The sequence below is a fragment of the Hyperolius riggenbachi genome, chromosome 5 (genome assembly GCF_040937935.1).
Source record: "Hyperolius riggenbachi isolate aHypRig1 chromosome 5, aHypRig1.pri, whole genome shotgun sequence".
In the NCBI taxonomy this organism is placed as follows: domain Eukaryota; kingdom Metazoa; phylum Chordata; class Amphibia; order Anura; family Hyperoliidae; genus Hyperolius; species Hyperolius riggenbachi.
This window is the reverse complement of record NC_090650.1, coordinates 256,084,063-256,108,869: the sequence shown is the minus strand read 5'-3', so window position 1 is coordinate 256,108,869 and position 24,807 is coordinate 256,084,063. Positions and strand designations below refer to the sequence as shown.

The 24,807-nt window shown below is 44.5% G+C and overlaps 1 protein-coding gene across 4 annotated transcripts in view; it reads left to right on the top strand.

Moving 5' to 3' along the window:
* Positions 1-24,807, top strand: part of DUSP22 (dual specificity phosphatase 22) — a 99,187-nt gene that overhangs the window by 10,215 nt on the left and 64,165 nt on the right. For 2 of the 4 annotated variants that reach the window (XM_068234605.1, XM_068234607.1), the window contains exons 2-3: positions 1,745-1,958; positions 18,856-18,889. The exons of 1 other annotated variant lie outside the window; for it this stretch is intronic. In XM_068234605.1, coding sequence (XP_068090706.1) covers positions 1,935-1,958; positions 18,856-18,889 — 58 coding nt within the window. In that variant the 5' untranslated portion in view covers positions 1,745-1,934. The remainder of the gene's footprint in view (positions 1-1,744; positions 1,959-18,855; positions 18,890-24,807) is intronic. One more of the 4 variants, XM_068234606.1, reaches the window with a different exon arrangement.

Below are 24,807 nucleotides of genomic sequence, written 5' to 3'. Positions count from 1 at the left end.
TACCAAACAAGGAAGAAATGTGGCCACACCCAGATATACCTTTTATTAGGGGACCTCCCTTCTGCCGCCTGTGCCGAGCTCTAGCAAGAGGAAAGCGCCGGCACTGCTGTCATTCACTTTATTCTAAATTCCTTGTCCTAATACAATGCTAAAAGCGTGCATACCTGGCTCCATAGAAGCGCAGGAGCACGAAGCGGCCGTAAGGCTCTTCACCCCCTGCATCCACCCACAGTCCTCTCTGGTATGTGACACAACTTTATTTTATTTTTTTTTATTTTTTTTTTAATGTATGCATGCTTTTAGCATTGTATTATGACAAGGAATTTTGAATAAAGTGAATGACAGCAGTGCCGGCGCTTTCCTCCTTCTTCCTGCATATAGATCACATTTATGCCTGAGCACGCTGAAGACTTGCATTAATACACCCAGTTGCCTGTCATTGTGCCACCCCCTCCTTCTCCCTACATAGAAGACAGTGACAGCAGTGCCAGCCCCTCCTGCTCCCTTTTTTTCCTATGACCTCCTATACGTATTTTTAAATTATGAAACAGAGCAGAGCTAATGACCATTTGAACTCCACTGCAGTAAAACCTTATCTGAAGCTGCCTCTCACTGTTTCTTTGATGTATAAGTGCTTCCGAAAATACTGACAGGCTCTTTTGCGTAGATACCAAGTGAAATTTCTTCCTGTACTGGAAAAAAGTATGAGACTCATTTCTTTGCTACTAATATTCTGTTTCTCAGCTGTACTATACATTTCATTATATAATAAGGGTTTTTTTTTGTTTTTTTTTTATTGGTTTTTGTTTTTTTTACTTCAGATTCCCTTTAAAGGAGTCATCAGGCAAAGTCAAGTAAAATGAGTGGTACTTACCGGGGGCTTCCTCCAGCTCCAAGCTCCCAGGATGTCCCTCGCCTCAGCTCTCCCCGCAGCCATTCGCCGCAGCTCCGTCCCGGTCCCCGGCGATGATGACAAAGCGACCTCCAGGTCGCTCTGTACTGCGCCTACGTGAGCGGTGCTGTCAATCACCGCCAAGTGGCCCGGAGCGGACTGCGCAAGTGAACTACTGCGCAGTCCGCTCCGGCCCACGTGGCGGTGATTGACAGCACCACTCACGCAGGTGCAGTACAGAGCGACCTGGAGGTCGCTCTGATGTCATCGCCGGGGACCGGGTCGGAGCTGCGGGGAGAGCTGCGGCGAGGGACATCCTGGGAGCTTGGAGCTGGAGTAAGCCCCCGATAAGTACCACTCATTTTACTTGACTTTGCCTGATGACTCCTTTAAAGTGGAACTGAAGAGGAAAAAATATGATATAATGAATTTTATGTGTAGTACGGATAGCTGATAGAACATTAGTAGCAAAGAAAATACTCCTATTTTTATTTATATAGTTATATATATGCATTGCATCATTCTCTAATATTTGCAGTTTACACATTACACTCAGCATTCGAAATGATTTCACAGAGCATGCTAGTGAACTTTTGAACTTTACTATGCATAAAAAACAAAATACAGTGACAGACACTTGAGATAAGTTTCAGGAGACAGAGCTCTCCGTGAGTTTGAAAGGTGGCGCTCAGATAAGCTCTTTTGCATAGATAACTGGAGTTTAACTTTTTTTCCTGTAATGAAAACAATATTACTCATATCTCTGCTGCTAATGCTTTTTTTTATTTCTTAGATGTACTACACATACAAATCATTATATCATAAGTTTTTTTTTTTTTATTTTCACTTCAGATTCCCTTTAATTCATAAAAATACATTTTACGACCAGCACTGGAATCAGTAGATCCTTTTATTCACATCCAAGCAGTAAATAATCAGCAATCTGATCCACTAGAGACCATTGTAAATATAGCTCAAGCTGCAGTAACAAGGATATCATCAAGCCGATAATGTCCGTTCACATGTCAGCAGGATGTAGACAATGGACAGGTGCCATTTTGGACAGGTAAATAGTCTTTTCTCAAGTGGTAGGTTTGAGGTATTTTAGAGATCATAAATATAGCCGCATGGGCAATGCGAATAATTTAAATATGGGGCAGAAGGCTTGACTCCCTGGAAGCGGTTAGACTGTTTTGGCGGGGGTACTTGTCCGTAGTGTAAATGTGCATTATATGGTCAGCATTGTTACACCTAAACTCTCCTTAGGTTTGATACCACTACTTGGCTAAAAAGAGTTCTCATTCATATGTTTTTATATGTGAGAATTAATTATATGCTGAAGGTATACAGTTTTTTTTTTTTTTTTTTTTTTTTACCATATTAAGTGTATTCAGCACTTGCTCGTCAATGGACATCTTTGAATTTCATGTTTATTATCTTATGAACATCTGTTTGCAGCCTACTGTTGGGCAGTGTTTTACTGTGTATGTTTGACTATCAAAAACAAAAACTTGTTTGATTAAAAAAAAGAAATATAGGTGGAACATGAGCCACTTAGTATTTTTTTTTATTTGGATATCCCATTCTTGGTTTTGGGAAATCCTTACTGTGGTCTTGGGGAATCCTTATTGTGTGAGTGGATTGGTATGTATTCTTACAAAAACCAGGGACAACCCTGTATAAGCTTTTCTGTATTGAAGGATATTATTATGCAAGCAAAGTAGTCCATATACCAGACCTGTTAATGATAAAACATGACAGTCTACACTGGAACAGATGCTAGGGAGGCTCCCAGCTAAAGTACACACAAGAGTAGGAAATATAAAGGTCAGCTAACATCCACATTTCATTTTAGGCCAGTAATATTTCCACTATAACAAACTACCAGGGCCATACAGTAACACTTTCCAGATTACACGAGCTGTAATAAATTGTGTGCCTGTATATATGCTCCCATGCACAAGACATATGCAGTTACATAAAATGGAGAGGTTTGACTGCAAGCTTGTGGAATGTGGCTAATTCACCTGCTACCTTCATTCATTTTCCATTGATATTCATATTCTCCTCTACAGATATACGCACCACAGCACACAAATCGTGCGTCCTGCAAATGTCTTAGCCCAGTAATTCAAACTTTTCCATTGAAAATAGTTTATCTGAAGTTAACTAGGGAGATAAATGAATCCACTTTAAAACAATGCTCACTTAAGGAGAGGTGGGGCTCTGGGTCCTATAGAGCCTTCTCGTTCCACTCACGATCCCCCCCTCATCCCAAAATGGTCCCCCCCTGCAAGAGCTTTTCAACCAATTGGTTCAATACAGTTCTGAGTATCCTCTGAAGGCTTTGGGAGCCCAAGAACTCCTGAAGACAGGCTGCTTCGTGTTTCTTGTGCGTGCTTTCAAGCAGTATAGAGCACTCGTGCTCCCCAAGCCTCCCATGGCTACAGATTTATATGGGGGTGATGGCCCTGGTATGAGGGGACAGTGAGAGGAAAAGGAAGGCTCTATAGGGCGTACGAGAGGAATCTGCTCGGGAGACTTGGAGGCAGGAAAGGAATCGGCGCGGGAGACTTGGACGCAGGATACAGCCGGTATGGCTTATCCTGCTGCTGCACAAGTCCCGGCTGTGTTAAATACTATTCCCCCTCCAGGCCGCCATGGATAGTGGGGAATGAAATAATTCGGCCTCCAGCAATTGCTGGAGGTCGAATTATAGTGTTCTGACGACACCAAAGTTACTCCCTGTGCGCTGCTATAGCCGTAATACCTATTATGGCCCATGGTGGCACTTGCTGCGCCCAAGTCTCCTGCGCTGGATTCGGTGTGTTCGTCTTTAGGGCCCAGAAGCTCACTTTTCCATAGGTAAGCATCTGGGTTTTTTTTTTTTTTTTAATTTCTATTTCACTTTATATTTGCTTTGAAGAATGTGCTGTGAATGAAGGCTGTTGCCGTAATGGCCATTAAGGACCCTTTTACACTAGAGCGATTGCTAAATCGCTAGCAATTTTAAAATCGCTAGGGTTTGCTAAATAACATAGGAATCGCGGTAGGTAATTTCCACTACTGCAATTCGATTTTTACAAAAGCGCGATCGCATCGCCGAGCAATTATTGCCACGATATTTGATTTTGCTAAAAAAAAAAAAAAAATCACAATCGGGGGGGGGGGGGGGGGAACTTTGCTGAATCGCAATAGTTAGCGCAAGCGCTAGCGATTGCTAGTGGAAAAGGGCCCTCAAGGACAACTATCAAAGTTAACTAAAATTCTATATGCCACATATATTTTCAGTGATTATCAAATGGCAATACAAAGGCTTTTCATCTTTTCATTTTTGTGTAAAGATAAAATGACATTTACTGAGAACCGTTTTCACTGTGGGCATTGCTATGGAGGACTGTGTCCAGCACCATCCTCCATCCTCACTGGCTACAATCCTGTGACTAAAGTATCTTCAGAATGATAGAAAGCATCAATATAGTGTGTAAATAACTTATCAGACCTCTTGTGTCTCTCTGCTTCATGCCAGGTAAAGTAAACAGAAATTGCAACCAGGACGAGCTCCTTCTGAATGGGGGAGGGGGGGGGGGAAGCATGCAAAAGAATAAAGTACAGATCCTTCTCTTCAGATCCTCCCCCTTTTTTGTTTGTTTTTTTGTAGCTGAAAAATAGCACAGATATGCTGCTGAGAAGCAGTTCAGCAGGAGTCATAGTGTGATCAGGTCCTGAGTCCTTTGCCCGCGGTCTAGAGCAAAAAGAATAAATAGATACTGCACTTTTTCAAAATGGCTGTTCACTGTATTAGATACTAACACATGTTTTTGGAGACAAGTGTTTGTAGGCTATTTTTAATTTTATTACGTCTTCTGTTTTGCTATTTGGAACAAGTGTAGTACTGGCATTGACTGGGCCTATTTTAGTTTTCTCTTCAACACGTAAATAGACTCAAGCTGTTCTCCGCTCCTGCCTTTGTGTGCAGTGGCATTGGATACTTGTGAAATTCTCTGATAGGTCAGCTTTCTTTAGTGTAGAGTCGTCGCTTTTGGATTAAGATTCTTATCAAGGAGCGTATTCCACATTTTAAGGACATTTCTTGTTTCCAAAACAGCTCTTTGTTTACACCAAACTATGCATGTTGTTGTCCTTTGGTATGCCAAGGAAGGCAAATGCAGTCAGTGGCAGTTTAACTGTTCCATTTTATATTCTATATAGGGGTAATAATGAAAACTGAAGCCAGAGTAATATGTTAATATATAATCATCTGAAAAAGTTTTCGTCCCTGCTGGATTCCCTCTGTTTACTAATATATTTTTTTCTCATTCAAGAGTGTTTCTGATTATTAGACAAAGGGATCTGTTTTTAAATGTTGACTTCTTGAACAGTAGTTTAAAAAAAAAACAAAAAAAACCTTTTTTTTTTTTTTTTTTTTCATTCTATCCTGTGCAGGAGTTCAGATCAACTGTAAGGAGGTCATGCAAAACTTTAAACTAACATCCAGGTGTATGGTTTAAAAACTAAGGGCGTTTACACACATCCAAATTTGATTGGCCAATTTCACCACTTTCATGTTGTATGAAGGACAACAAATTTTGACTACTTTGAGCAGATTGTTCTGGTCAATGAAAACTTCCGGGGACCTCTGAGCACAACATGATTATCCAATTCCAATCCCACCAACCTTTCATTACCTCAAATTGGGATATGATCTCTTTAAGGCACCATTCACACTAGAACGTTTTGCCGGCGATTTTGGCAAAACGCTCAAAGGCTAGCGCTTTTGAAAGCGCTCGTGTAATAAAACCCTATGGGCCTGTTCTTACTTGGGCTATTTGTGTTAATAGCCGGCGGATTAAAAGCGGATTTAAACACGTCCAGGGATGGAGCTGTCCTAATCTGTTAAGGAGTAAGGTAAGGAGTTCCAAAACGTAAGGGCAGCATGACCGAAGGCTCTGGCACCAAAAGTTTCCAAGTGGACTCTGGGTATGACTAGATTATTAGAACCTGTGGATCTGAGAATGCGAGTATTGCTACACAGCTGCAACATTTCTTTCATGTATCCAGGGCCCAGATTATTCAGTGATTTTTAAATGTCAGTAGGCCGATCTTGAATAGGACCCTCCATTCTATAGGTAGCCAGTAACTGGAGTGCAGGACTGGCGTTATGTGGCAGTGACTGGGTTGGTTGGTTAGCAGTCTGGCAGCAGTATTCTGTATCAGCTGTAGGCGGTACAAGTCCTTTTTTGGAAGGCCAGTGTAGAGAGCATTGCAGTAGTCCAGTCGGGAGATAATGAAGGCATGAACGAAAGTTGGTAGATCTTCTGGGGGAAGGAGGTGCTTGATTTTTGCAATGTTCTTCAGGTGAAAATAGGATGATTTCACCACAGCAGAGATGTGAGTTCTGAAGTTTAAATCACCATCAATTAGAACTCCCAGGCTACGCACATGATCGGAGCTGCGTAGATCCGTGCCTCCTATTCCCAGTGGTGAAGACTGCAAGTTAAAGGAATACTATCAATACCCAAGTGTTCTAAAATGACCGTGTGCAAATAATGTCTTAGTAGCTGTGTAAACATTTTCCTACTTTTCATGTTAAATATCAGAGGCAAAAACTGTAATTTATTGAGGGTAGGATTTAGCTATATTGGGACAAATCAATTGCAGAAGGGGTGTCTGCTTCAATGCACAGCCAGAGTTGCATATCAGACTACAGAAAGCAAATATCAAACATATCAAACTCTGAAAGCAAAAACAGTATGAAAAAGCTGTGACAATTAGTTACATTTCCTCTGCTCTCTTCAGACACTTCAGTCAGAAACACAGGACACGAGCTGCAGCTGTTGGGAGCTCTCTTCTCTGTCACACACAGAGCTACACATAGAGTTAACTGATCAAGTGTCAGGGGAATTTCCCCTCTCCTCATGGCTCATTCAGCCGTCAGTTTTGGCGTCAGTGAAGTTTGATTGTATTTTGATAACAGTAAACAAAGAAGTTGCTACTAAAATGTATACAACAGTACTTAGCAGCACTTCCCAAACAATTCCTGTGTCAATTGAAAAAAATATGTGAATCGATAGTATTCCTTTTAAGTTTTGTTGTCATGCGCTGCCCTCCGATCAGAAGGACTTCAGTTTTTTCTGCTTTTAGTTTCAGCCAGATGTCATTCACCCATTGCTGTAGTTCACGTAAGCAGGCGTTTATAGTTAGAGTTGGGTCTGTCACACCAGGCTTGAAGGAAAGATATAGTTGGGTGTCGTCCGCATAGCAGTGGTATGTCAGGCCATGTTTTTGGATTAGTTTTCCAAGCGGAAACCCCACCTGTTCAGTTTGGCATTTGCAGAAATATAACATTTGTTGTGTGAATACTTCATCCTACTACCAATTACTGAATCTGAGAGAGCCTAAGGGCTTTGAGTCCTATGGGAGAAAAGCGCTATAGAAATGTTATGGTATTGTATTGTAAATCACCAAATTTAAACACGTAGCCTGCACCATTTTCATGCGACTTCCTGGAGATCACGTTTCAGCGATCGCGAGAAAAGCACTGCAGTATCCAGTGATTTCCCCCCCCCCCCCCCCCCCCCGTGTGTAATCGCGGGAAAAATCACTCCAGCAAAAAGCCGGCAGTAATCGCCGGCGTTTTGCGTTTTTTATTTATTGTATTTATAAAGCGCCAACATATTACGCATCGCTGAACATTAATTTAGGTTACAGACAATATTTAGGGGTGACATACAGCAATATGACAATACAGGAATACAAGAAAACCAGATCACACGGCACAGTATGAGTGCCAGGTAATGCTTAGTCAGTCACTGGATGGAGCATAGAGATTAGGCAAGTTAGGTTCACTCAGATGCATAGCATGGGTTCACAGTAATGGAGGTACATGATCAGGTAGGACACAGGAGGAGGACCCTGCCCAAAGGCTTACAATCTAGAGGGAGAGGTAAGGACACGAACGGTAGGGGACAAGAGTTCAGCTGTGGGTTTAGAGCACTTGTGAGGGGTAGTAGGCCAGAGTGAAAAGGTGAGTTTTTTTTTTTTTTTTTTTTTGAGGGATTTCTTCAATATGTTGGAGGGGGCTGCCCTAATGGGTGGAGGTAGGGAGTTCCATAGTGTTGGAGCAGCTCTTGAGAAGTCCTGGAGGCGTGCATGGGACTGGGCGATGCTGGGGGCGGTTAGGTGAAGTTCATTGGAAGAGCAGAGTGAGCGGCTAGGTGTGTACCTCCTGAGTAAGATCGGAAATATAGGTTGGACAGGTTTTGTGGACAGATTTGTAGGTCAGACACAGTATCTTGGATCTGATTCTGGACTGGATAGGAAGCCAGTGGAGGGATTCTAGGAGGGCATCTGCCGTGGTGGAGTGATGGGAGCAGTGGATAATTCTGGCTGCCGCATTCATGATGGACTGCAGTGGGGCTGTTCGGGTCATAGGGAGACCAGACAACAGGGCATTGCAGTAGTCAAGGCGGGAAATTATGAGGGCATGAATGAGGAGTTTGGTGGTGGCAGAGGTCAGGAAAGGGCGAATCTTACAGATGTTACGAAGGTGAAAGTTGCAGGACTTAGTGAGGTTTTGGATGTGGGAAGTGAAGGAGAGTGCGGAGTCCAGGTTGACACTCAGACAGCGGGCTTGAGAGGTAGGGCGAATGGTAGTGTGGTTAACAGTGCCTTGCACATCTGGGAGATTCGTGGATGGCCGGGGTGGGAAGATCATAAATTCCGTTTTTGTCTAGATTTAGTTTCAGGAACCTAGCGGACATCCAGGAGGAGATGGCTGATAGGCAGGAGGAGACCTTGTCCATGGTAGTGGTGGATATGTCAGGGGTGTGGAGGTAGATCTGGGTGTCATCTGCATACAGATGGAGGAGAAAACCTTGCCAATGGAGGATGTGTATAGGGTGAACAGTAGGGGGCCAAGGACCGAACCTTGGGGGACTCCAACCGAGAGGTGGTTGGGGGTGGACGAGGACTCATTGAAGGCTTTTAAGTGTGAATGGGGCCCAAAGGTGTAGTTATACCCTAGGCACACAGGTTGAAATGAAATTGGCTTTTTTTTCCTTTGTTGCTATACGAAGTGTGCAGATTTTTGGATCACTGTTGAATATGCGATTTATCCCTGATGGCTAAATACATCTCCAGATCCGCTGGAATGGAATGATGTGTCAGCTTGTTAATATTACAGAGCCAAACTAATCCAATATGCATACTGACTGTTTCAGATTGGTTGATTCTCATCAGTTTATGGCATGGATTAATATGGCTCTATGGGGTAGGACTTGAAACACCCAGAGTTACAGATTGCCCAGTAAGCTCATGGTGAACCAGAACTCCTTGGAGTGTGTAACTAGTGTTGACTAGACACTCAACCAAATGCTCAGCTGTTCTTTATTGTCCATCTACCCACAACCTTCTGGTACCAGAACAGTGTTTGTTAGCTTACTTCTTTTTATGCAGTTTACCAGGTTACAAGATATTATAATTGGTTATGACCATTCTGGTTCTAGACACACAGGGAGTGCAGAATTATTAGGCAAATTGGTATTTTGACCACATCATCCTCTTTATGCATGTTGTCTTAGGGCTCGTTTCCACTATCGCGAATCTGCATGCGTCCAACGCATGCAGATCCGCACATGTAATACAAGTGGATGGGCCTGTTTCCACTGTAGCGTTGTTGAGGTGCGTTTTTTTCAGCGTGAAAAAAACGCACAAAAGAGCCAACGATTTCGCCTGCGTCGGGAATCCGTGCGAATCGCCGCTAATGTATTTAATAGTAAAAACGCATGCGTTTGTTACATGCGTTTTTACCCGCGATTTCGCGTGCGATTTCGCACCTTTTTCAATTTTATTTAGCCCTGGCAGTGTCATGGTTAATTTCGCATGGCACCCTGCCATGCGAAATCGCATGCGAAATCGCGGGTAAAAACGCATGTGGAAACGCATCCGCATGCGTTTTTACAAGCGTCGGAATGCGGCCGAAATCGCGTCGCAACAGTGGAAACAAGCCCTCACTCCAAGCTGTATAGGCTCGAAAGCCTACTACCAATTAAGCATATTAGGTGATGTGCATCTCTGTAATAAGGGGTGTGGTCTGACATCCACACCCTATATCAGGTGTGCATAATTATTAGGCAACTTCCTTTCCTTTGGCAAAATGGGTCAAAAGAAGGACTTGACAGGCTCAGAAAAGTCAAAAATAGTGAGATATATTGCAGAGGGATGCAGCACTCTTAAAATTGCAAAGCTTCTGAAGCGTGATCATCGAACAATCAAGCGTTTCATTCAAAATAGTCAACAGGGTCGCAAGAAGCGTGTGGAAAAACCAAGGCGCAAAATAACTGCCCATGAACTGAGAAAAGTCAAGCGTGCAGCTGCCAAGATGCCACTTGCCACCAGTTTGGCCATATTTCAGAGCTGCAACATCACTGGAGTGCCCAAAAGCACAAGCTGTGCAATACTCAGAGACATGGCCAAGGTAAGAAAGGCTGAAAGACGACCACCACTGAACAAGACACACAAGCTGAAACGTCAAGACTGGGCCAAGAAATATCTCAAGACTGATTTTTCTAAGGGTTTATGGACTGATGAAATGAGAGTGAGTCTTGATGGGCCAGATGGATGGGCCCGTGGCTGGATTGGTAAAGGGCAGAGAGCTCCAGTCCGACTCAGATGCCAGCAAGGTGGAGGTGGAGTACTGGTTTGGGCTGGTATCATCAAAGATGAGCTTGTGGGGCCTTTTTAGGTTGAGGATGGAGTCAACCTCAACTCCCAGTCCTACTGCCAGTTTCTGGAAGACACCTTCTTCAAGCAGTGGTACAGGAAGAAGTCTGCATCCTTCAAGAAAAACATGATTTTCATGCAGGACAATGCTCCATCACACGTGTCCAAGTACTCCACAGCGTGGCTGGCAAGAAAGGGTATAAAAGAAGAAAAACTAATGAGATGGCTTCCTTGTTCACCTGATCTGAACCCCATTGAGAACCTGTGGTTCATCATAAAATGTGAGATTTACAAGGAGGGAAAACAGTACACCTCTCTGAACAGTGTCTGGGAGGCTGTGGTTGCTGCTGCACGCAATGTTGATGGTGAACAGATCAAAACACTGACAGAATCCATGGATGGCAGGCTTTTGAGTGTCCTTGCAAAGAAAGGTGGCTATATTGGTCACGGATTTGTTTTTGTTTTTTTTTGAATGTCAGAAATGTATATTTGTGAATGTTGAGATGTTATATAGGTTTCACTGGTAAAAATAAATAAATTGAAATGGGTATATATTTGTTTTTTGTTAAGTTGCCTACTAATTATGCACAGTAATGGTCACCTGCACACACAGATATCCCCCTAAAATAGCTAAAACTAAAAACTACTTTCAAAAATATTCAGCTTTGAGTTTTTGAGGTTCATTGAGAACATGGTGGTTGTTCAATAATAAAATTATTCCTCAAAAATACAACTTGCCTAATAATTCTGTACTCCCTGTAGAGACTAATTATTGGCCTACATTATCTATCCTTTTTTTCATGTCCTAGTTTTTTCTCTGTATACAAACAGCAGTTATTCTTTCCATGCAAACGTCTGTCACCTTTTTGAACATTTAAATAAAATATTTTGACTAAGTGGGAAAAGAATGTCAATAAAGGCCTTGCAGCAAGCTGGATCACAAATAAGTCCTGCTGAATACTAGTGAGATTTCTTCAGCTACTTTTTTATGTTAGTGGCTTTTTAATGATGCAGTGAATTATGTCATGCTTTGTATTTCACACAGTTAATATCTTGTTCTTTATCTGATGTGCTCTTAATACACTCGATCTCGTTTAAGAACTTTCTTCCCCCGTACGTTGAGCTGGCCACACAGGCATAAAACTGTTGCTATGGCTGGAGGAAGTATTTCTAGGCTTGGTGGACACCCTGTTATTTACATGCTCTGACATCATTAGCAGCAGACTGCTGTCCCTTGGCTGGGTTCTTTATCTTTGTCTGTTACTCACTTATTGACTGTTGCTTCCTTTTTTAATAATAAACACCGCAGCTTAGTGTGGTCAAGCAAGTTATAAGGAAACAAAATACACAGCTCTGCTGTGGAACATGTGCAGAGCAATTTTTTAATATTGAGAGTATAGCATTACTATTTTTAAATTGGTCAAACTTTTTAAAAGGAAACTTGTAGTAAAATAAATGCAATTTTTATTTCCTCCACTTTAGGACCGCACCATAGTAAAATTTACTGACCTTATATGAACACTAGTTTCTGACACAGTAGATTTTTATTGCTGCAGTCTTGTCCTCTCTGACAGCTGACACCCTCTGGAATGAATGGGGGGCGATGTTAATTGGCTCCTGATCACTATGATCACATAATTATCACCTTTTCTCTCTTAAAGTCTTAAGGTGGCCATACACTGGCCCGATTTGCGCCCGTTTCGACAGCAGATTCAATCACTGGGATCGAATCTGCTGCCAATCGTTCACGCTACACGCCGAATTTCGATCCGTTCCGTCCGATCCCGTCGATCGCGCCGTGCGGAAAATAACCGTCGATTGCCCGCGGGTAAAGAGCGCATTGCTAGCGGCGTTCGAGTGCCCGACGACCGACGCAATAGAGCCACATACATTACCTGCTCCGTCGGCGTGACTCCCGGGTCTCCGCTCTTCTCCGTCTCCGCTCTGGTCTGGTCTCCGGCATGCTTCCCTTCTTCCTGTCCCGGCAGGAAGTTTAAACAGTAGAGGGCGCTCACTGTTTAAACTTCCCCCAGACAGGAAGAAGGGAAGCATGCCGGAGACCAGAGCAGGCCAGAGCGGAGACGGAGAAGAAGAGCGGTGACCGGGGGCAGTGGCACCAGCGGAGCAGGTAATGTATGCGGGCGGGGGGAGCGGCGGCAGCACCACCACAACAGATTGTGATCGGTTTCAGGCTGAAATCGGTTCACAATCTGTTTGCAGTAAAGGCAGCCATACGATCCCTCTCTGATCAGATTCGATCAGATAGGGATCTGTCTGTTGGTCAAATCTGATGGCAAATCGACCAGTGTATGGCTACCTTTAATTTCCACCTCCTATTTGGTGCCCCTGCAGTGTACCAAAATAAAAGCTACATCATTTTGACAACTCTGCATAGAAAGCTTATGGAATAATCAATTTTTAAAAAGTTTATTTTATTTTTTTCTAGCACAATTTGAGATATTTACAGATTTGTCACTGTTCTCTGCCACCAGGTAGCGCCACCATATGTCAATCGCTGACATGTGGTGTTAGACGCTGCTATTCGATAAACTCATCATATCAAATGGCAATAAAAATCAGTGCTTCAAGGACAACTGTAGTGAGAATAGGGAGGCTGCCATATTTATTTCCTTTTAAGCAATACCAGTTGCATGGCTATCTTGCTGATCCTCTGCCTCTAATACTTTTAGCCATAGACCCTGAACAAGCATGCATCAGATCTGACAAGATTAGCTGCATGCTTGTTTCTGGTGTTATTCAGACACTACTGCAGCCAAATAGATCAGCAGGACTACCAGGCAACTGGTATTATTTAAAGTGGCTGGATAGTGTAATGGTTAAGGGCTCTGCCTTTGACACAGGAGACCTAGGTTCAAATCTCGGCTCTGCCTGTTCAGTAAGCCAACACCTATTTCAGTAAGGAGTTTCTTGGGCAAGTCTCCTTAACACTGCTACTGAGTGCGCTCTAGTGGCTGCCTCGCAAGCGCTTTGAGTCCGACAGGAGAAAGGTGCTATACAAATACTGCAATTATTATTAAAAGGAAATAAATATGGCAGCCTCCATATACTACTCACTGCAGTTTTGTACTGCATTGTGTGGAACAGGACTAGTGATTGCAGTTGTTACATTAGCATTCAGGCAGAGTTCTGCTGAATTCGGTTTGTCCACTGTATACAGGGCCGGATTTATCATAAGGCACTGTAGGCATGTGCCTACAAGTGCCTGATGGAAGGGCGGCTCACTCCCCTACTCGAAGGGCTCCCTCCTTACTTTGCTATGCAGTGTCCTGAGCAGAGCATAAATGAGAGATTACTCACATACCACTCGGCATCCCACTGACGAGATCTCCCTTTAGTCGGGGGTACCATTAGCTACTTAATATTGAGGATACCTTTGGCTACTTAATACTAAGGGTCACCTGTAGCTACCATGACAGGCAAGGGAAATAAGAGAGAAGTTACAGCTGGGGTAGCCAGCACACTTGCAGTGCGGTTCGGCAGGAATTTGTAGGTTCATGGAGCGTGAAGTCTAGGGTGTTGGGACATCTGTGCCTATAGGCTCCTGTAATGTAAATCCTGGCTGTATAGTCTTTCCTCACCCTGATTTACATTCTCAAATTTAGTACAGGTGGTGACATTTTTACTGCTTACAAGTGCATCACTGCAAATTGTTTGTATACTCAGTGTTCTGAAATTAGCAGAAATAAGCTCATCTACCAGAGTGCACTAGGAGGAGAAAGCTTTCGTGACGTCATAGCCTAGGCTAAAACATCACTGTGATGGCAGGGTTACATACCACTACACGGCAATATATAGATATAGGAAGTGTTTCTGATGCTGAAACCAGAATAATTCATGTAACCTTGTGTATCCTGAATAATTTAGTACATTCTTCTATATGCCGTTGTGGTGCCTCTTTAACTGCTTCCAAACTGCGGTAATTGAAATCTGCACCTTGTTTGTGGCTGCTTGTTCTTGCCAGGGCGTACATTTCAATGACCGTGCTCAACCAGACCCGCTGCTACCCCCAATCGCGCCTCTTACTCATTGCCGCAGGCCCCTCACTCCGCCTTTGAGATGGGTGAGTGACTGGTCCCTGCGGCGATTGGTGGGTAGAAGCCGTTTTTTGGTATCAGCAGTCTCTGGTCCTGAAGGGTCCCGAGACTGCCGGTGCACAAGTGGTTAAGCTGTGTAAACTCATACGAGGACTGTTACCCACAGTGATTGGTAATCATCAATCCCTCGGGCGTCAGTTCCAGGCCGAGTTCTCTACAAGCACATCACTAGCCTGCAGGCAGCAAGGAGACCTGATAAGGGAGGACATGTTCTGCTGTGCTTTACTGCATTGAGCTGAATATATACCGATTTCATATGGTATTATAAATATTGATTTGACTGTTCAAATATAGATTGTGTAACCACTCAGATAAATCAGATTTCAACAGCAGATCTGTGGTGATATTTTGGTCAGAGCATTATTACTGCTAGCATTGCACTGCCTGATGATGTGCAAGGCTATGAGAAATCCAGTCCCATACCAAATATTCCCCCATGTGTTTTCTTCCACTTGGTTTGATAGAGAACAAGGTGCATGTGCATTTGGTAGAACAGTTGCCTATGTAAATGTCCTGTATGCACTAATGATGCACAAATAGGATGTTTATAAACCTCCATTTTGCATGAAGTGGTCTAAAGACACCTGAAGTGAGAGGGGTATTAAAGCTGCCGTATTACCTTTTTTAAACAATACTAGTTGCCTGGCAGTCTTTCAGACCTTTCATACATTAAGTGTCTGACTTGCTCACCTGATGCAAGCGTATGGCAAATCCAGTCAAACTTCAGTCAGAAACACCTGATCTGCTGCATGCTTGTTCACGGTCTATTGCTAAAAGTATTAAAGCTCGTACACACATCGGTCGTGCAACTTATAAGACTGGACTTAAATGATCCTCTTTGCGGATCATTCAAATCGAGTCTTATCAGCTGAACGACCGGACGTTTAGAAAAATCCGACGTGTGTATGTACCTTTAGAGGTGGAGGATCAGCAGGACAGCCAAGCAGTTTCCATTGTTTAAAGAGAACCCGAGGCAGGGTTCTCACAACAAAATCCCCATACAGAGGCTGGCTCTGCCTATAGAGCCCAGCCTCTGTTGCTAATCCGATTTCCCCCCCCCCCCCCCCCCCAAAATCCCCCTGCACTCAGCCAGACCCCATAAACGTCTAACGTCAGTCTCGGCGCTCGCCCGCCTCCTGCAGAGCTCCGGTCCCCGCCCACGTCCCTTCCCTCCAATTAACGTGGAGGGAAGGGACGTGGGCGGAGACCGGAGTGATACAGGAGGCGGGGGAGAGCGGAGACTGATGTTAGGAAGCTAAACACAGCCGCTGCTGACACTCTGCGTGTCGGCAACGCGGCTGTGATTTATGGAGTCTATAGGCAGAGCCAGCCTCTGTATGGGGATTTTGTTGTGAGAACCCCGCCTCGGGTTCTCTTTAAAGTGGGATGAAGTTGCAAATTGAAAACTCTTGTACCCATTGCTGGTAGAAGGCCAGTTCAGATGGACGACTGCCAGTGCGGCCATGAATAAAGGTGCCCATACACTCGTCAGATTGGCAGCAGATAGATAAGAAATGCATCTGATGATCTATCTGATGCGTTTTTAGAACATATTTTACCAGGATAGAATTCCAATAGATTTCAGTTTGAAATCTATTGAAATTCGATCTGATGGCATTTTTTTGCCATCAGATTTCCATTAAGGCCAATGCAAACTGATAAGCAATCTCATCAGATCGACCTAAATTTTCCACCCTGCCAGTTCGATGGAAATCCATCGAAATCGGCCGTCGATCGGCCAACCGATTTGCGATCGGTCGGCCACAAAATCGGCTGAGTGTATGGGCCCCTTAAGAGTCCCTAGTGAGAAGCTGAGGGCTCGATGATTGGGGAAGCCTCACAAGTGGTGAGTATCTTCCGGTAATCTCCTATTTTTTTTTTTTTTTTTTTTCCTGTTTCAGATTTGCCTTAAAGTGAACCTGCAGACTAAAAATCTACTCGGCAGCACTGAAAAAGCTTGGTGTTTCTTTAAGGGCCCATTCACACTTAGAAACGCAAAATGCCGGCGATTTTTGCCGGTGTTTTGCAGGAGTGATTTTTCAGCGGGAAAATCACTGAACACTGCGGCGATTTTTCTGCGATCGTATTTAGCGCTTCTATAGCACTGAAACTCGATAGCCAGGAAATCGCCTGAAAATGGTACTGGCGACGTGTTTGCATTTCACGTTTTTGCCCATTTTTGGGCGATTTGCGGCGAGTGAATGGGGCCTAACGGGTTCACCGCATCAGAACTTTGTTTTTCTTACCCAAGCCTCATTTTTCGCTGCATAGAAGAAATCTGCCCTGGCATTTTTCCCCTGATGCTGTGCAAAGCATGATGGGATTTCTGATGTTGTTCTCGTTCTGCTGTTTTGGTGCAAAACATTTGCAGCTGGAAGGGGTGATCAGGACAGTTAGAACTGTCTCATGCTCCCTGTCACCTCCTTTCAACCAAAAAGATGGCTTCCCCATGAAATTACAAACATTTGCCTGTTCTTTTAAAACCGGGTGGGTAAGAGATATTACCTATCGATTTTAATTAACATAGCTAATGTAACTTAATTAGAGTGTGTTTGTTTAGGCTGAAATTCCCCTTTTAAAGTGTACCTGAGATGAAAGAAGTCTCGGGTTTATGCTTTCTAGGTCTTACCCCAGCCTCGTTGCGGCTGCTCGGCCCCTCACCGTCTCCCTCGGCCACTCCAGTCTCCCTCGTCGCACATGTGTCACCAGAAGCATTCTGCATCGGGTTCGTGCCGTCAATAAGAGGGACTGGAGTGGCCCGGGGAAATGGTGAGGAACCGAGGGGCCTCAAGGGGGATGGAGGAAGCTCCAGGTAAGTATAACTCCTGAGACTTCTTTCGTCTCAGGTTTCCTCTGCTATATATATGGGTTGATTCTGGACAGATTGACTGCAAGTGTGGTATTGCTTGATGCAGTGCAATACTATGGGCCATTAATATCCCACCACTTCTGCCTCATGGGTCAGTGATTTTCCAGTATGTCTGATCAGATTTAAGGAGAACTGTAGTGAGAGGTATATGGAGGCTGCCATATTGATTTCCTTTTAAGCAATACCAGTTGCCTGGCAGCCCTGCTGATCTATTTGGCTGAAGTAGTGTCTGAATCACACCAGAAACAAGCATGCAGCTAATCTTGTCATATCTATCAAAATTGTCAGAAAAACCTGATCTGCTGCATGATTGTTCAGGGTCTATGGCTGAAAGTATTAGAGGCAGAGGATCAGCAGGATAGCCAGGTAACTGGTATAGCTTAAATGGAAATAAATATGGTAGCTTCCATACACCTGTCTCTTCAGTTCTCCTTTAAGGTGCACAGAATCAATTGAAACTCTATTGATCTGGTTTGTTGGAGTAATAGATAAGTGAGCTAATTTAAAATGATTCAGGCTCTGTTCACATTAGAGTGGAGAACGGACATTTTTTTTTTTTTTTTTTTACCTCTCCGCTCATTGCTAAGCAGAGCATGAACAGCTCCTATGTTATACATAGGAGCTGTTTACACTTGACACGCTTCTGTGCAGTCTGCGATAATCCCGGGCCAGGAGGATGCGTTATAGGGCGTATGGGGGTGCGTATCACTGCGGACAATCATAGTGGACATCATACTGTCTGCTCCTGCTGGCCGCACGTGATGCGGAAGTAAGTAGAAATACAGCCTTATGCTAGGCATACGCTACTCGATTTTTGCCGCTCAATTCCGTGCCCGAGCGTTTCCGCGCTCGATTTTGCAGGAAATTATCTTCTCTTCTGCTTGTTTTTCTTATCTTTTCCCATTGTCCTCTATGCAGAATCGAGCACAGAAACGATCGGGCGGGAGATCGGACATGTCGGAAAATATCGAGACCTCTAAATGGCTCAGAATCAAGCCGTGTATTCCCAGCATAAACCTGACAAAAATAAATCGGAGAAATCGACTGTGTGTGGGGTCAGTTTTATAGGCTTATTCTGTGCAGCTGGTATCTTATCTAGCCTATTTAGTTGTTTGCAAAGCAAACCAAGCAGGGAGTGCACAAGTGCTTGAATCCTCTTTATTTAAATATTCAAATCAATTGTTTGTACTATTTTAATGGATAATGCTTAGCATTAAGTTTTGTTATATGGTATTAATTCAGCTGTTTTCCCACAGATTCTTCCTGGGTTATTCATAGGAAATTTCAAAGGTATGTTTTATCGTTGTTGTATATTTATTTTGTTCAATTTCACATATTACTCTCAAAGGAGGTTACTCCATGAATGTGTCATTGGATCGGACATTTAATTGAAATGGTATAAGCAAAAAAAATAATGTAAATAAAGTGTGTATGTGTGTGTATTGTGTATATGTATTTTATTCAGAATATAAGATGCACTTTTTCTCTCCTAAAAAAAATGGGGAGAAAATGTCCCTGCATCTTATATTCCAAAGACAGGGAGTCCTCGACTTGCGATAGCTCGCCGATACGAATCTACTTTCTGTAAAATGAATTGGCGGCAGAGTGGCTCAACTTATCAGACATCTCCTCTTCGGTGTGGCTTCCCATAGTAAAGGCTTTTGCTGTTGACGTGATCAGCAGAAGTCTTCACTAGGGGGAGCCGCACGGAAGTTGAGAGGTCTGCTGATCGCAGCTGGACACGCCTGATGATGTGAGCCGTTCTGCTGCTAATTATTATACACGGGAGCGGAGGAAAGATGCAGGATGGGACAGAGGGTGGCCAGGAGGGGACATAGGGAGAACAGGACTGGATGCAGGGTCAACCAGAGGGGACAGTATAGAGCACAGTACAGAGTTGTCTTGTCACCTAACTGTGTTTCAGAGGGGCTCACAATCTAATCCTTACCATAGTCCTATGTCCATGTACGTATTGCTGAGCTGTGCTCGTCCAGAGACTCTAGAGGGCACCGCTCAGGCCCCGCTGGGCCAATTTGAATAATTTATTTTATTTTTTTTAAACCTACCTGATCGCCGCCGCTACCCGACGCGAAAGAGGCCCCCCCCCCCCCGCAGACCCCGTACGCAGCCTGGCCGATCGACCGCCAGGCTGCACTTTGGGGTGGATCGGGAGTCCCTGTGACGTCACGACATCCATGACGTCACTCCGTTAGTCGCCATGGCGACGGGGGAAACCCTCAAGGAAATCCCATTCAGAACGGGATTTCCTTATGGGCGTGATCGCCGGCGGCGATCAGAAGGGTGGGAGGAAAGGAGCTGGACGGGGAAAATCATGTAGCTAGCGCTAGGCTAGCTACATGATATTAAAAAATAAATCGGGCGAAAAAAGACCCGGAATCAGAACGCCCAGCAGGTTAAGGACTACGCTAGGTCTGAAACATGTCAGCTTTTTTTGTCAGTCCTGCTGTTTTGGGATAAGTCCTAAATAATTTTTGGAGACATTGAAGCGGACCTTCCTTTTTTCTAAATATTAATTATTATTATTAATAATAATAATATTTTATAATAAAGGGCCAACATATTTTGTGGTGCTGTGCAAAGTAAGAAACAAACATGGGGTACATAATACAGATAATGGTATACACCAATATACAAAATACAGAATTGGCACAAACTACATAATTGGTAATTTGTGACAAAAGTAACAAATTCCAAGACACACAAGGTTGAGAGAGCCCTGTCCTTGCGAGCTACTTACAATTTAAAGGAATCACAAAACCAGAGGTTAGGTAGTATAAAATTATCATACCTAGACACATGGGACAGTGTATTTTTAGGTATCTAGTAGCAGTGCAACTTGGTCTTAGGTCAAGGGGAATAGCTAGGTAGGTCATGAGCTTATGTTTTTCTTAAAGTGTATTTTGAGGGAGCGTTAAAAATATCAAAGGTGTCTGATGTGTTGTGAAAGGGCATTCCAGAGGGGTGAAGCACATGCAAAATCTTTTATACCTGAATGTGAGTAAAGGCCCATACACACGTCAGATTTTTCCGAACGATGGGTCGTTTGAACGTCCCGTCGTTCAGTCGTCCGCTTGCCAAATCGGGCGTGTTTACAGACTGTCGTTCGGGTGATAAGACTGATTTTGCCACCCACTTCACCAACAAAATTGTCTCCATCCGCCAGGAAATATCCAATCTCCAATCTTCACCTCCAACCCCCTCCCACCCAACTCCTCCTCCACCCTATCCTCCCCTCACATCCTTCCCTCCTACTACGACCGAGGAAGTCAACCACCTACTGTAGACTTCCCATACCACTACTTCCCCCCCCTTGACCCCCAGTCCTCACTACCCTGTTCAACCTCTCCCTGTCCACAGGCACCTTCCCCTCAGACTTCAAGCAGGCCACTGTACTACCCCTGCTCAAGAAACCCTCCCTCGACCCTTCGCTACCCTCCAACTACCGTCCTATCTCCCTCCTCCCCTTTGCCTCAAAACTCCTTGAACGCCTGGTTCACAAACGCCTGACCCAGTACCTCAATGCCAACTCACTGCTAGACCCACTCCAATCTGGATTTCGGCCTGCCCACTCAACCAAAACTGCTCTCACCAAAGTGGTCAATGACCTTGCCTTAGCTAAAGCTGAAGGTAAATACTCCATTCTCCTCCTTGACCTTTCAGCAGCTTTTGACACAGTAGATCATCCCCTACTCCTCCAGTCCCTCCAGTCCATGGGCATTCACGATCTTGCCCTGTCCTGGCTTTCATCCTACCTCTCCAACCGCTCCTTCACGACCGCCTTCAATGAGTCCTCATCCACCCCCAACCACCTCTCGGTGGGAGTCCCCCAAGGTTCGGTCCTTGGCCCCCTACTGTTCACCCTAAACACTTCCTCCATTGGCAAGGTTATCTCCTCCATGGGTTTTAACTATCATCTGTATGCAGATGACACCCAGATCTACCTCCACACCCCTGACATATCCACCACTACCATAGACAGGAGGAGACCTTGTCCATCAGCCATCTCCTCCTGGATGTCCGCTAGGTTCCTGAAACTAAACCTAGACAAAACGGAATTTATGATCTTCCCACCCCGGACATCCATAAACCTCCCAGATGTGCATGTCACTGTTAACCACACTACCATTCACCCTACCTCTCAAGCCCGCTGTCTGGGTGTCACCCTGGACTCCACACTCTCCTTCACTCCCCACATCCAAAACCTCACAAAGTCCTGCAACTTCCACCTTCGTAACATTTGTAAGATTCGCCCTTTCCTGACCTCTGCCACCACCAAGCTCCTCATCCATGCCCTCATAATTTCCCGCCTTGACTACTGCAATGCCCTGCTGTCTGGTCTCCCTATGACCCGAACAGCCCCACTGCAGTCCATCATGAATGCGGCAGCCAGAATTATCCACTGCTCCCATCGCTCCACCATGGCGGATACCCTCCTTGAATCCCTCCACTGGCTTCCTATCCAGTCCAGAATCAGATTCATGATACTGTGTCTGACCTACAAATCCGTCCACAAAACATGTCCAACCTACATTTCCGATCTTACTCAGAGGTACACACCTAGCCGCTCACTCCGCTCTTCCAATGAACTTCGCCTAACCGCCCCCCGCATCACCCAATCCCATGCACGCCTCCAGGACTTATGAAGAGCTGCTCCAACACTATGGAACTCCCTACCTCCACCCATTAGGGCAGCCCCCTCCTTCAACATCTTCAAGAAAGCCCTCAAAACTCACCTTTTCACTCTGGCCTACTACCCCTCACAAGTGCTCTAAACCCACAGCTGAACTCTTGTCTCCTACCTCTCGTGTCCCTACCTCTCCCTTTAGATTGTAAGCCTTTGGGCAGGGTCCTCCTCCTTTTGTGTCCATGCATCTGAGTGAACCTAACTTGCCTAATCTCCATGCTCCCCTCCAGTGACTGACTAAGAATTACCTTGTACTCCTACTGTGCTGCGTGATCTGGTCTTTCTTGTATTCAGGTATTGTCAATTTTGCTGTATGTCACCCCTAAATCTTGTCTGTAACCTAAATCAATGTACAGCGCTGCGTAATATGTTGGCGCTTTATAAATCCAATAAATAAAATAAATCTTTGGCCTCATCTGGAGAAAAGGCCCTCAGTTGGCAAAGCGTTTGAAAAAAATGTAATGGCCGATATATCACGATATTACCTTGTGGGTACAGAAAAGAATCGCCCCTTTATGATATTCATTGTGTAGCTTTTCAGCCTGAAATAAAAAAAAAAATCATACTTAAATTCCAGCAGTATTTACTAAATGCAACCTATGCTGGGATTGAAATACACAGCTCCATTCTGATCCATTTAGATGGCTCGATAGATAATTTCATACACGTCCGATCTACCACCCGATCGTTTTGCCGCTCGATTCCTCATTGAACACAATGGAAACCGATAAGAAAAACGAACGGAAGATAAGAGAATCGCCTGCGGAATTGAGCGGGGAATCGATCGAGCGGGAGAGTCGAGCGGCAAAATCGAGCCGTGTATGCCCGGCATAAGATACGAAAGATGTATAATGAATTATCCCACCCTGTCTACACCTTATGGCAATGTTCCCCAACCCTGTCCTCAAGGGTCACCAACAGTACATGTTTGTCACGAAACCACAAACAGTTACAGGTGGAGTAATTGGTGTCTCAGCAGAGCTGATTGATTACCTCTGTGGATTTCCACAAAACATGCACCACTGTTGGGGCTTGAGCAGGGTAGCCCCCAGTATTAGCCAGCTGAGCCACCAGTATTGGGTAGCTAAATGTAGCCCTCCCAAGTATAAGTAGCCAGACAGACTCCCAGTATTGGGTACCCCAATGCATCCCCACTCAGTGTAGGTAGCCAGGGCAGCCCCCAGTATAGCTAGGCAGAGGAACCCCCAGTATTAACCCTCTCCACTCGGAGCCCTTGTAAAGGCAGTTTCTGCCCTGGAACAGCTGCTGTGGGCATGTCAACATTTTCACTTTCACTCTACCTTTCCTTCTTCTCTGCTGTGTCACCGTAGTAGCAAGATAGAAAGTACTAATGCACTTGTATTTCCATGCCAATACAATTTCTTCACTGTCTATTTTCCAAGCATGCACTTCACAACTGTTCAGTTGTTGATGCAAGTCGTTCCTGCACATGGATACCATTTTATTTATAGATCGATTTTATACCAGTCACATATTGCCACAAGAGTTTCTAAAAAAAAGATTCACATAACTGGAAAAGTCTACCAAGTGAAATAAAAAATCATTTGAAATTGAAGAGTTGTTGTTATGGTTTCTTTTTAATTGCATTGCCAAGCATTTAATGAGAATCATTACTTTTTTATGCTTCACATGCTGAACTTAATTATATTTATTACAATCTGATCACAGGTGGAGCAAGTTAGGTGCAGTGGAGAAGGTGATTAGTTGCACCTGACAGTTTACTTAAGTCATAAATATTTGCCTAATGTGACTGTCCTGGGTAAATAACGATAAGGGAGATACTGTATATCCAGACTTAAGGTAGCCATACACTGGTCGATTTGCCATTAGATTCGACCAAACAAATAGATCCCTCTCTGATCGAATCTGATCAGAGAGGGATCGTATGGCTGCCTTTACTGCAAACAGATTGTGAATCGATTTCAGCCTGAAACTGATTCACCATCTGCTGAGCTGCCGCTGTCGCCTGTCCCCCCGCATACATTACCTGAAGCCTGGTCCCGGGCATCTTCTCCGCATCGGCTCCCGGCTGGCATCTTTCCCCATCACCTTCCGCATCACGACATCTGGCATCAGCGTATAACTTTCTGTCGCTTCAGTGACAGCGGAAGTTCAAATGGAGCGCCCTCTATTTGTACTTCCGCTGTCACTGCAGTGACACAGGAAGTTATACACTGATGATGCCGGATGCCTGCCGTGATGCGGAGAAGATGCCAGCCGGGAGGTGATGCGGAGAAGATGCCGGGAGCCAGCTTCAGGTAATGTATACTTGCGTCGATCGTATGCCGTTAGCGTCGCGCTCCCTACCCGCGGGCGATCGCCGGGAATTTCCCGCACGGAGTGATCGACGGGATCGATCTATTTCAGGACGAAATAGATCGAAGTTTAGCGTGAACGATGTGACAGCAGGTTCGATCCCAGTGATCGAATCTGCTGTGGATCGGCGGTTAATCGGCTAGTGTATGGCCGGCTTTATTACTAG